The 14286-nt window shown below is 35.3% G+C and overlaps 1 protein-coding gene and 1 long non-coding RNA gene across 4 annotated transcripts in view; one reads left to right on the forward strand and one right to left on the reverse strand.

Annotated features, from left to right (window-relative positions):
• The window catches only part of LOC5571745 (serine/threonine-protein phosphatase alpha-2 isoform), a 59879-nt gene that overhangs the window by 38587 nt on the left and 7006 nt on the right, over positions 1-14286 (forward strand). For all 3 annotated transcript variants that reach the window (XM_021852943.1, XM_001653720.2, XM_021852944.1), the window contains 2 exons: positions 10899-11115; positions 11195-11480. In XM_021852943.1, coding sequence (XP_021708635.1) covers positions 10899-11115; positions 11195-11480 — 503 coding nt within the window. The remainder of the gene's footprint in view (positions 1-10898; positions 11116-11194; positions 11481-14286) is intronic.
• On the reverse strand, positions 10096-10892 carry LOC110679029. Its single transcript, XR_002502150.1, has 2 exons — positions 10418-10892; positions 10096-10354 (listed from the first exon to the last, which is right to left on the reverse strand). It is a non-coding gene; the product is annotated as an uncharacterized LOC110679029 (long non-coding RNA).

Below are 14286 nucleotides of genomic sequence, written 5' to 3' on the forward strand. Positions count from 1 at the left end.
TATTTATTCTTGTAATATCTGCGTAACACCAGATAGCCGTAGCGGTAAACGCGCAGCTATTCAGCAAGACCAAGCTGAGGGTCGTGGGTTCGAGGATCTTTTCGGGTTGGAAATTTTCTCGACTTTCCAGGGCATAAAGTATCATCGTACCTGCCACACGATATACGCATGCAAAAATGGTCATTGGCATAGTAAGCTCTCAGTTAATAACTGTGGAAGTGCTCATAAAAGAACACTAAGCTGAGAAGCAGGCTCTGTCCCAGTGGGGACGTAACGCCAGAAAGAAGAAGATCTGCGTAACACGATATCTCCCAAATCGATGGTCCCTTCATTATCGAGTTATGAAGAGATGCTGTACCGTGAAGGCCCCATACTCTGCGCACTTAACGCTTTTTAAATTTCAAACAGCTGTAATTAAGTGAAAACAAAACACAATACTCTAATATTTTGGGAGCAAATACTTATTGATCTTATGTAAAAGGAAAAAAATATAAAAGCTTCATTAAGTAATGATTTTTATGGCAAATTTTTAATTTTTCTGAAGGGTGTCCGTGTCCCTAACTCTGCGCACTCATTTTTGCAATGCTCCTTATTCTGCGCATTTAGGTTCCTAACTCTGCGCACTCGATAAATTCTTTATAACAGTTGCTAAAGTTTACTAAAAGCATTACTAGCATTTAAACTCTTCATTAATCTTCATTTTCTTGCTTTATACGGCTTTACGTCCCCGGTGGAGCGTGGAATGTTTCTAACATAGAAGTATACTAAGTGCAGTGAATTTTATCTTTAATTCAATCCTTGATAATTACTGTTACTGAATGCCATTAAGAGCAACTCTCAAAATAATCGAAATCATCATATGATTTCCAAAACATGTAATTAACTTAGTTTTCTAAAATCTAAACCAACATAAAAAAGGGTACAAACTACGGAAAATTAGCTTTTTCACTGTTTATGTATTTTCACTAGAAAATATAAAAAGCAAATTTTCTTTGGTTCGGTTCGGGTCCGGGTTTGGTATTAAATAATTGTCTCGGATTCGGGTCGGATCCGGATTTGAAGAAAATAAATAAGAACATTTCTATTAAATACGCTTATGAATAGTTTAAGCGAAAGGGTATATCCATTCTTAATGTATTCTTAATGTATCGAGAAGTATCGCCGCTCTGTATACGCGTGACGTAATTAATGAACGATTCCTATTGCAGATCAATAACAGTACTTTATAGGCGTTTCTATATAGCAAATACAGGGTGTCTACTCGTTTACCGAAATGAAATTCCCTGATATTTCCAGGTTTTTTCCAGGTTTTATAACTTAGTTCCAGGTTCAAGAAATACTTTAATTTGATATGACCAAAACAAATTAATGCCAATTTTAAAAAGTGTTTTAAAGTGTATTCACTCTTCTAGACATTATAAAACAATGTGCTAACAATATTAAAGCTTAATTCGAATATTCATGTGAATTGTATTTAATAATGATGGTGTTTTTTATTTTGTTTTTATAATTTCTGTCTATCATCGTGTTTAGAAAACGGATAATAAAGTTTCCGTTTAATCAAATCCGACCTTTATAATATTTACAAATGTGGTAATTTAGGTAAATGATTAATTGATTGCATTTCTTTCGAAAACTTTCAAGAGCTCTGAATGAACCATGATTGTAAAAAAATAAATCGGTTTTTCCGAAATCGAATATTTTCCAATAATTTTAGAAATTGTTCATGAAGCATGGCTGGTAGGGACTGAGTGTTTTAAAAATAGAAAATTCAGAAACCTCTTGCTTGAAAAAAGAGACCTAACAATAATCAAAAAACAAATCGAAACCTAACAGGAACTAGGAGAAAAGAGTTTGATTTTTTATGGAATCAGACCTGACATTTCTCCGAGAATATTTTTTTGTTTGAACTTCCTCGAGATATTACGACAAATAATAGTGTTTGTATTACTGCTTTTTCAATGATTTTCTCAAGGAATTTCATCAGAAATAATCTCAGGTATTTGCCCAAAGATCCAGATATAACTCTGAAGATTTCTTCAAATTGGATAAATGGATAGATATTTTAATTTGAGAGATTTGATTTTTTCTCCAGGAGTTCATTTAGTAATTATTTCCCATAAAATCACTTCAAGAATTTTCCTAAAGTATTTCGCTAAAAATTTTATTTTGGATATCTTAAATAACAACCTGAATTTTTCCAAAAATAAATCACAGGAATTACCTCGAAGATTCCATCAGGTATTACTTCATATATAATTTTAGATATTTTTCAAGAAAATCTCTAGTACCCAAGGTTTTTTTTTTCGGTGACTTTCCCATCGGTTTCCTAGAACATCGTCCAAGGCTCCCGTTTTAAACATGTTGCAATTCTTCTTTCTGGCGTTACGTCCCCACTGGGACAGCGCCTGCTTCTCAGCTTAGTGTTCTTATGAGCACTTCCACAGTTATTAACTGAGAGCTTACTATGCCAATGACCATTTTTGCATGCTTATATCGTGTGGCAGGTACGATGATACTTTATGCCCTGGGAAGTCGAGAAAATTTCCAACCCGAAAAGATCCTCGACCGGTGGGATTCGAACCCACGACCCTCAGCTTGGCCTTGCTGAATAGCTGCGCGTTTACCGCTACGCTATCTGGGCCCCACATGTTGCAATATTCAACCAGAAATGCCTTCAGGGATTTCTCAGGATTTCCTACATAATTATCCTTCAGAATTTCTTTAAGATTTTGACTACAAATTTCTCTAAGGATATCTTGAGAAATTACTCCAGAGATAGCTTCTAAGATTTCTTTGGAAATTACAGTAACAAGAAATCCAGGAAATTCTAGTATCAGTAACTCCTCCTGTAAAATCAAGAGATTTCTCAATGAAGTTTTCACAGATTTTGCCCAGCATTCTACCATAAGTTTTTCGTGACGAATTTCCAAAGCAAATATTAGAGTAACCTCTAAAAAAAACATGTGTAAGTTCTTAAGTCATTCTTGATAAAAAAGGATTTTTAGAAAAACTCTTGACAAAATTTAAGAGTAATTGCTAAAATTATTGAAAAAAAAAAACAGATCAATTTTCAATCTCTGTGATGCAACTCCTTGAAAAACGAAATCGCTGAGAAATTGGTAGGAATGATCGAAGGATTTCTTGGAAAAATAGTTGTAGTAGTAACTAAAGTGGAATCTTAGATGAACTTTTGAGAATTCTATGGTATTTTTTTTTATTTGATTCATTGAGGAATGTTTGGGACAACTGTAATTCTTGGTTGAAATGCAGAGGAAATTCCAAAAATAAATAATAGAGTCACTGAACCACGAAACACAGGTCGAATTTGAAATGTTTCTAATAGATTTACTGATTAATTACTCGAGGATTTTTTGTAACAATTCTTTGGAGTGAATGTGGACATAATGGCGTAGAAATTCTTAAAAAAAAACTGAAAGCTTATGAATCAACCTTTGCGGGCTTCATGAAAGATATTCTGTGGGAATCTTTGGAAGATCTGATAGAGTTACAGCTGGAAAATTCGGTTGAAGAATTATTGAAAAAATATCTCGAGGAAGTCCTAGAATAGTCTTTGAAAAAAAATGAAGTAATCTCTAAGGAAATGCCTGGAGGTAGTAACGTTGAATTGCTCGAGGATGTCCTGAATCAAATTCTGGTGACATTCCCTTAAGCATCCTTTGAAAAATTGCTGGTAGAATTGGTAGAGGAAAATCTTGAAGAATTCCTGGAGAGAATCCTGCATTAGTCCCTGAAAGTATTCCAGATGAAATATCTGGAGAAAACACAAGGAAAATTCTTGGAACGTTTTCTCTAGAAATATGTGAAGAATTTCTAAAAGAATTAGTTGAATAGTCTCGTAACAGGCTTTGAAAGTTTCTCGAGGCCTTATAGAATATTGCATCAGAATTCACTACGAGCAAGATAGGGAAAAAGACCCTTTAGAGACCATATTGGTTAAAATAGGGACCTTTCATCATAAATAGAGACTTATTAGAGATTTGAATAAAAATAGAGACCAAGTATATGAAAAAAAAACCCTGCCCCCAGCCCTAGATATGTGTATCCAATACTGATCAAATATACCTGAAGATATTTGATGTTTAGATAAGGCGATAAAGTTCCATATCTGAAAAGATCCTCACTGAATAACTTAAGTAACGTTATGATAGTGGCGTAGCCGAATTTTTTTTATTGAAGAGAGTATTCTGGAAAGTAATGGTAATCTCTGGATTTTGACGCAAAAATCCTTTGAAGTGAACATATTCTACCATGACTTACTGCCTCAAAATATTTTCCCTGATTGTAATTCAAATTCCCTGAGAATTCCAGGTTTTTTCCAGGTTGAATAAAATTCCCTGATAATTCCAGGTTTTCCAGGTTTTTCCAGGTAGTAGACACCCTGAAATACGATTAAACCTTGATGTTCCATTACTCGATATTGACTCATGAAACTATACAAAAAATCAAAATTATTTTATTGCATGGTTAGGGAGCATTCAAAAATTACGTGCATCGTTCAGGGGAGGAGGAGTCTACGAAAATGTGACAATGCATTAGGTACTGTAAAAATCGCGACAGTGGATTGAAGGGACAGAGTGTAGAAATCCTTAAAATATGATGGACGTCATTTCTTAATCTTCTTTTGATGGTTCCCTCAAACAATTTTCCAAAGCATTTTCATTCCATATCTCGATGGTGTCGACAAGTCTATGGTTCCCTTCAATATCAACCTCTGGAGGGTTGATTGTATGTTGAAAATGACGTTTTATAACTGCTGCGCAAAGTAAGGAACATAGTTGAAAAATGGTTCCTTACTATGCGCACTTAAGAAGAATAAGAAAATGAAGAGAAAATAAGTTGCACTATGCCAGTGATGATTGCTCGATTAATAAACTAGTGCATACGTACTAAAAATCTGAAATATATTCTCTTTAATTTGCTTCAAATGACTTGAGTGATGAGGTACTCCCTTAGCATTTTTGCTAACGGGTAGTCAATTTGGACGTTTTTCAATATTTTTAAAGCTATTTTATTTTTTATTTAAGTAATAAACGTAAATTTGTCAAGAAAATTCTTCGCGTACTTTTTATTACTATTGTAGCATTGTATGAAAAAAAGAATTCAAACAAAAATTTAAGTATTTTACCAGATTTTGGTGGATTTTGGTAAAAGTGCGCAGAGTTAGGGGCCCTCACGGTACATCATATCTTGTGGCTGCTTCTTGTGCGCTCATTTGCCTTAAAAGCTTCATATTGACAGCACTTTATAAGGCCTCCAAGGACCGAATGTTTTGTTGTTTATGCTTTATTTTTGTTGCTGTTTGTTTTTTTTTTACCCTACATTTATGAAAAAAAGCGAATTATGAATTAGATCCCAGTTGTTAGGTTAACATTTTCACTGTCCGGTCATAGAGGACAAGAGGTGTCCGGCCATAGAGGACTTGCAATGGTTTACAAAAAAGGTTACTTTTCTATGAAATTCGACATTTTCTAATGAATTTTGCATTGTGATTGATGCAAAACTTATTGAAGTCAACGTACGCAGACAGTTCGGCTTAAATTATAAAAATCATTTGTGGCTACACTAGGGCAAATGTACCATTAGTGGTGCACCTAAGGGAAAACTGCTAAAACACGGTGATAAAATCATAAAATATATGGTTTTAATGCATCAGTCGATAGATTTCATATTCTTCTATCATTCATATGTATAAAAATCACGATTCATTTGAAATTTCCCTGCAAAAAGCCTTGCACCAATAATAGGAACACTGTTTCTTTAGTGGAGGTATGTTTTAAGAATGGTTCCTTTATTGGCGCAATCCATTGATTTCTTATGAGACCCTCCACTATGGGTACTGATGCACCACTATAGGTGCAAAGGAGCAAAATAATTGTTTTAAATAGTTTTACGGTTAAATTCCATGAATATTATTCGATTATTTATATTATTTTCGCATCTTACATCACAGAAAAATATCACATAATCATTTATTATTCCGTACCGTAAAATGGGGCGAATAGTTACACTCAGGGCCGGATTTACAAATGTGGGGGCCCGGGGGCCATTGTATTGTGGGGGCCCTTTTCCAGAAGCACATTTTGATACTTTAGAATAGACTAGATGTTTTTTAATGTCCTTTGTCATGTTTTCATCAGAAGTCAAACTTTTTAAATCCCCAAAGAACGTGAACCATTTTTAAATTTAAATTAGTTTTATCAATGCTTTCTTTAATATTTCATATATCTTTATAGATTTAATATGTTTAAAGGTTAAATTCAATACTTTTTGGTGGTTATTTGTCAACAATTAAATTCATTTCATGATTCCCTTCGTATTGGTATCTTAATTCTATGTTTAATATTCAAGTTGTTGAACATACAGATTTATTTAACAGTTTTGAGTTGAAGAAATTTGTGTTGGGCTGGTAGCAGCTCTTTTTCTAGAGAATTGGTGTTTATTTGAATGCAAGTTTCTTAAAAGTCTCTATTTTAATGGAATCCCTTTTAATCAAAATGGCATTTAAAGTCTCATTGTTTCTTATTCTGATTGCAGTGAATCCTGATGCAAAATTCTACAGGTTCCAGATGCTCAGAGAATTCTCTCCAGAATTTTCTCCAGAAAATCCTTGACCACTCCAACGATACTTCCTCCAGTAATTTCCTCAGGGATTACTTTGATTTTTATATCCAAAAAGTATAGTTCCTCCTGGTATTTTCCACTAATCTTTCAACAGAATTCTCCAGTTGTTACTCTAGGAGATCTTACAAAGTTTTATTCTTAAGATATTCTTAACCTAAATCTTAGAGGATATACTATGGCCAAAATCGATGGAAGAATCGGCGGTTTAGTCCTGTAGAACTTAGGACTTCCTTGAAAAGTACCCAAAAAAATCCAGCTAACACTCTTGAGATATCCGACACAAAATTATTGAAGGAATTCCTTAGGAAAATTCTGCCGAACTGGAGAACTCCTGAAGAAATCTTCAGAATAATCTATGAATCTTTAGGAAAATACCAACACAAATTCTCACGAAATTCCTAAAGAAAATCATGAAGAAATACATACAGTAATACAATCGTAATGTCACGAATTACAAAAAAAAAAAGAGTCTGGCCTGCTCCTATGATCCTATGATGAATAATCAAACTCTCATCCTCTGGTTCATCTAAGGATACGTTTCGTATTTCTGTTCTCTATTTGGTTCATTTTCGTTATTTTATTTTTTTTTGTGATTCCTATCTGGTCTCTCTTTGTTCTATTTTTTCAAGCTAAAGGTCTCTAAAGTTCCCTTATTCAAGACACTTAACCACTACCAGCCTTGCAGTGTGACCGATTTAACAATTCAGTCCTGTTACTAGATCTTCAGAGACGTATATAAATTGCATTCGAACCTAAGACTTTGTTGAGAAACCTTTAGTTACAATTGAAAAAATCACTATAGAAGTTCAATAAAAATTGAAGCAAAAGGATAATACTCTACTTGTTTATCCAAATCGTTTTAAAATCTTAAATTTAAATTTTATTCTTCGTCTTTTTCGTGAAATTAACAAAATTTTATTCTGAATGTTTTAATAGTTTGTTTTAGTAGATAGATAGAGATAAAAAGATATCTTTTTTTAGGAGATTTAAAGCCCGTGGCTGGCTCATTTTTTTGTTTTAGTAATTTTATTTGAGTTGATTTGCATAAATTTCACCATTCTTCGGAATTTATGGAAACACCTAAATCTTTCAAATCACACAATGCGATTTCGAAAAGTGTGTACTATTGCATTGATATTATTTTTTCGTAAAAGTTCAACTATAAATATGTTTGTCGTAATTTGTGGGGCCCCTAAAATGTGGGAGCCCGGGGGCCATGGCCCCCTCGGCCCCTCCGTAAATGCGGCCCTCACACACTTTCCGACATGTTTGAATGTGTACAACTTAAACCGTGTGGATAAAAACCAATTTTATTAGTCTTAAATATGGGTCGCGTCTTTTTTATTCTTCGTCTTTTTCGTGAAATTAACAAAATTTTATTCTGAATGTTTTAATAGTTTGTTTTAGTAGATAGATAGAGATAAAAAGATATCTTTTTTTAGGAGATTTAAAGCCCGAGGCTGGCTCATTTTTTTGTTATAGTAATTTTATTTGAGTTGATTTGCATAAATTTCACCATTCTTCGGAATTTATGGAAACACCTAAATCTTTCAAATCACACAATGCGATTTCGAAAAGTGTGTACTATTGCATTGATATTATTTTTTCGTAAAAGTTCAACTATAAATATGTTTGTCGTAATTTGTGGGGCCCCTAAAATGTGGGAGCCCGGGGGCCATGGCCCCCTCGGCCCCCCCGTAAATGCGGCCCTCACACACTTTCCGACATGTTTGAATGTGTACAACTTAAACCGTGTGGATAAAAACCAATTTTATTAGTCTTAAGACCCCAATTGCTGTTAAAAATAAAAATTATATCGTACAAAGATTTATGACGCCCGCAATGGGGCGAATAGAAACACTGTTCAGCAAATATCAATACTTTTTTATTTTAATGGAAAACTGAACACATTTTCAAGTGCATCTTGAAGAAATATCAACATGTATTTACTTAGTGAAGAAAAAAATAAAAAAAAAAATAAAACTAACTTCAATTTTTGATTATTTTTGAAATCAGCCAAAATGGCGGATGTTTCAAGCTATCAAAAATGATTGAGATTGCAATATATTCTCAACTTTTTAATGAGAAATGTAGCAAAATTTTTAATTTGAAAATAGTCTAGGCATACTCTGTTGTTATTTAACTAATGGAGAAAAAATATTTCAGTAGGTTTTTAAAGTTTATCATTACATAATAGTCGCATTTTTAATTGAAGGTCGTCTTGTTTCTATTCGCCCCACTTTTTCTATTCACCCCGTTTTACGGTAACATGCCAAAACACACCACATACCTTCACTATTGGAGCTACCTCCTCTAAGGGAGCGTTTGCCCTAGTATGAAATTTTATCTTACATACAAAGGTATCGACCGTGATAATTATATTTTGAATTTGTTTATCGACAAGCTGTCTTGGTAGTGTCATTCTCAAAACACACCCAAGCCGTTCCCATAGGGGACGTTAGCCTCAAGGAAGGACGTTTCAAGTAATACTGTTTATGACCTCTTCAACATCTAATCCAATTTCGCTCGCCGTTCCCTTACGGTACCTATCCATCTAGTATTCATTGCTTTCTTCTCCATGCTCTCTCTTACTTCGAGCAAGATACAGTCGCCTCTCCACATCTCGATATCGAAGGGACCATCGAGATAGGGAGAGATCGAGACAAAGAACATATTTTTGATGAATACTAGATTGAAAAACACTCCGTTGCCAAGAAATTAATACACAAACAGACGTCTAGTAACCTTCGATATTGATCATATCGACATACGGAGAGAAAATTGAGAACGAAAAATCATCAGAAACACATCGAGATATGGAGATATCGAGATAAGGAGGATATCGAGATATGGAGAGTGAAAATGTATGCAGACTGAAGGGACTTATGAAATCATCGACATAGGGAGAGATATCGAGATGTGGAGAGTCGACTGTAGATCGATATGCCTATAAACAAATTCAAAATGAAATTTTATCGTTTCACATTTTTTGGTAGATTGCATCAGATTGAAACTTTTAACAGCTACTGTTTGTTTACGTTTGGACCTGAAAACGTCTTGATTGGTATACACTGCAAAAATGTGTTTTGATATAATCTTGGAATACTAAAATCTTAATATCATTATTCGTTTATGGAAAACTCAAACTGTCCGGGCATAGAGACTGTCCGGCCGCAGAGGACTTTCCCCTATCACTTCAAACATTACATTCATTTCTTATTTCTAGGTGTTGTAATTGTAATTTTATCGATCACGGTATTCTGTCAGTGTACACTCTTTATCAGGACAAGGAAAAACAGAAAATCTACTTTTGAAAAAAAAAATACAAATTACTAGGTAAATCATTCAGAAACTACGAAAAAAAGAAAAGAAAACTTAGGAGTTATTCTACTCTTATTATTTATTGCTTTCTTGAAGGCATTCAATCTTTGCTCTTATTTGACTTCTATGGGTAGTCCATTCACCATATTGCGCCATTCACCAGTAAACTTTTGCCGCCCGAGGTTGAGTGCCTGGGCACAATAAGATTGGCTGTGCGTTCATGACGTCCTTGTTGTATGTTCTGCATGAGATAACCGGGCACCAACTTCTCAAATGCCTGCTTCATTAAGCAACATACTCGAAGTTGATAGTTAGTTGGTTGGCATATAATGTCCTAGAATGGAATTTCGAACGGTAGCTGTTGAATCACGACGTCGAAAGTCACAACCTGAAAACGAAGACACGATTTGAGTCGTATCGGAAGAGATAACAACGTTCCAAATCTTCTGACGATTCGTGTAGAGTGTTGTAGACCTCATCGTAACGTCGTTGACCTGATGCGCCCAGGATAATTTATTGTCCATGTGTAGTCCGAGATTTATGACATGATTGCACGGCGGGATCACCGTGTCCCTGAAGATGATATCCTGTTTTGGTATTCAGAGCCGTTGTCACTGAAAATTATCGTTTGTGTTTTCTTCGGATTCGGCGACAGGCCGTTTTTTGTGCCGCCCATTCCTCTATTGAAGCAAGATCTTCATTAGGGAAGATGGGCCACTGTTTTCCTTGCATAAATTTATGCCATACTAGAATGTGCATCTTTGTGTCTGAGAAGGAAATACAGGCATGCACGGCTTTGCATATTTTCAGATAGCCAAGCGGCGCTGAAAGCTTTAATATCATTCACAAGCCAATCAAAACTGCTATGGGAATGCATGAAGTACTTCAAATAACTTACGACTAATATTTCTCGTATTTTTTTAATTCCCCAGGTGACATCCATGGTCAATACTATGATCTGCTGCGTCTATTTGAGTATGGCGGTTTTCCACCAGAATCAAACTACCTCTTCTTGGGTGATTACGTTGACAGAGGAAAGCAATCACTAGAAACCATTTGCTTATTGCTTGCGTATAAAATCAAATATCCAGAAAACTTCTTTTTACTTAGAGGAAATCACGAATGCGCCAGTATCAACAGAATTTATGGGTAAGTATAATCTGTTTCATTTGTTTTAACATTTCAAAACTCAACACATTTCTTTAAATGTATATTTGTATTGTTATAGGTTCTACGATGAATGCAAGCGACGTTACAACATTAAAATGTGGAAAACTTTCACTGATTGCTTCAACTGTTTACCGGTGGCAGCCATTGTTGACGAGAAAATTTTCTGCTGCCACGGAGGGCTCAGTCCTGATCTGCAGTCGATGGAACAAATTCGTCGCATCATGAGACCAACAGATGTCCCAGATCAAGGACTACTCTGTGATTTGCTTTGGTCCGACCCAGACAAGGATACCAACGGTTATGGCGAAAACGACCGCGGAGTCAGTTTTACTTTTGGTGTCGATGTAAGTATTGCTAGTATCTGAGTACAGGAATTCTTCCGAAATTAGGGTTACCATCCGTCCTGATTTAGCAGGACATGTCCTGATTTTGAGTTTATACGTTATATACGTTATATTTTAAGCACAGATAGTAGCAATCACAGTATTTTCTATGTTCGTTTCAATATGTTGATGCATCGGGATTTTCTCCATTTAACATCTCGTGCTGCACACCATGTCTAATCAAAGTTTCTGGTGAGATCCTTTACGAATGTTTCAGAGAATCGTGTAGAAAAAACTGTTGGATTCCAAAGAAAATCTTTGACGGATTTCTCCCAAAAACTTTGATTGATATTTTGTAGGACTTTGCGCCATTCTTACGAGACCTTATGGAAACTTAGCGGAAGTTTTTTTATGAAATTCTTAAAAAGAGTCTTACCATATTATCTGTATAAACACGATTCGAGAGGAATGCTACCGTTATTTCATGGCATTATTATGTTTTATAAATCTCCCAAAAGGTTATAGGTGGATTTCATTTAAGCTTTTATTAGACTCTATGAAATATACTAGGCTGTTTTTGACATTCTTAGTTATTACCTAGCAAAATCTAGATCTGACACAATTTTTTTTTTAATTATCGGTAAATTGCTGCAATAATCTGAAGGATTTCGTGGGATATCTAAATTAATATTCTGAGATCCTCGGCAGATTCATAAAGGATTCTTATTGTCTTAGCAAAAGACTACCTAGATATATTTAAGAATTTGTACGTATACTCATACTTGTTAATCAGAAGTGTCTCGTGATTTCATATTAAAAGTCCTCGACATTAAAAATTGAGAAAAAAATCTTCCGGGTTCCGACCCTTAAATATATATAGCTTACGAACGGGTCAACGAATTGAAATGATTCTTTCTCCGTTTTGTTCGTCAAGCGTTCCGACGTGTTTGTGTGTATAAAAATCCGAAGATATTCACCAGGAAAATCGGAAAAACGAGAGTGAACGAAACTGTAATTTTGTATGGGACATAGCGGTTCACAACAGCCTAATTGATGGCAAGGCGAAGTTTGCCGGGACAACTAGTTAGCGTTAGCGTAGTTACGGTATACTTCGTAAATTGGATACTTTTATATCCTGTAAAAAAGAATGAAATAATATGTTGAACTGTCCACAGTTCGGAAAGTCTTTCTTCTGCGCCTACAGCAGCCAGTATTTATAGCTCAGAAATCCCGTAGATATGAACAAGTAAAAGGTACCAGAATCATAGAGTAGAATATCACTGGAGATAGGTAGACATGACAGTCCTTTCCCCTTAAGAAACTCGTTACAACAACTCATCCATTGAATAATCAAAAATATACCCAGAAAATTCCACAATTTGTTTATTCCATGACTACAACAAAACATTCATACCATTGGGTTCAAACTGCTCAACATTACATTTGACAAATCCGTCAACACTAAAGAACAATTCCGTTCATCTCAATACAGGAATCGCTTCACAAAAGAACAATTATGTTCAGAATAAACGACAATTTCGTCAGCTCTAAAGAGCAATTTGGTTCAACTCAAATCGGTAATTTCACCACACTTTTAGAATACAAATCAAATTGGCAATTCGCCACCCCGAAGAAAAACGATTATCTCCAACACACGTTTGCATGATCTTCGTCGCCACTTTTATATCCTGTAAAAAAAATATGTGTTAAACTGTCCACAGTCCGGAAAGTCTCTCTTCTGCGCCTACAACAGCCAGTATTTATAGCTCATAAATCCCGTAGATATGAACAAGTAAAAGGTACCAGAATCATAGAGTAGTATATCACTGGAGATAGGTAGACATGACAGATACTAGCAACATACATGTTTCATTTGATAATCTCATCCAGACTGCTTTCAGGAACAAGGCTGGGGAGTAAACCTTTGTCCAATCATGAACAATATTACCAAAAGCATGGATATTGCTGGCCACGCTTATCTTTATCGTAACTTGGGATTGCGGAAGGAAATGTTAATGTAGCACTTACTTAATGAGAGGCCACCGACTCAGCGACACCCTCATGAGTGCTACGGAAGTGAAGGTTGGGAGGGGTAAAAGGTCATAGGATTCGCCTAGAAAGCTAGCGATGGACCCAGGGCATTTGTGGTTTAAGTGTTGTAAAATTAATCTTTTGAATGCTGGCAATCAAAAGACAAGAGTTCTCTTTGATCCTTCGACCTTGACGCTTGCTCCTGGGCAGTGCGTCAAGAAAGCCCGAGCAGTCGTCAGTTTTTTTTCCTTTTCGGGTCGCGCGCCTATTTTTTTCTGAGTGCTTCTATATAAACCAGCAAACGAGTGAAGCTGAAAGTAGATTGTGGCTGCTCAGTCAAGGATAATGGATCAATTGGTGAGCTCGTTTCATGCTACTATTTCTAATCTATAAAATATGTATGACTGCACATTTAATCGTTACAATGCACACTGGGCCAGGAGTAGAATTTAGCCAGACAAAACCTCTAGCGCTTTAAGAGTGCATTTTTTCGGGTTGGTGTCAAAGGAGACTTATCTTGAATTTGTTTGTTCTTCAATTTGATGATAAAGGTTAGTTGGAAATTTCGCTGCATAGGTGGCGCTGCAATGCAAACTTTTTTGTTTTGCGTCCTAGAGCTTTCGTGTCTTCGGCAATGTTTTAGAACGTGTAAAAATACGACAAGTTGTCAAAGACACCAAAGTTCTAGGACGTCAAATAACAAAGTTATGGTAAAAAATGTGTAAATCACTTAAATTTTACGTTTTTTCTACTTTTTACGTCAAAATCGTAGAATGTTTCATTTTAAAAACCCATG

Source organism: Aedes aegypti, chromosome 3, assembly GCF_002204515.2.
Source record: "Aedes aegypti strain LVP_AGWG chromosome 3, AaegL5.0 Primary Assembly, whole genome shotgun sequence".
Lineage (NCBI taxonomy): Eukaryota > Metazoa > Arthropoda > Insecta > Diptera > Culicidae > Aedes > Aedes aegypti.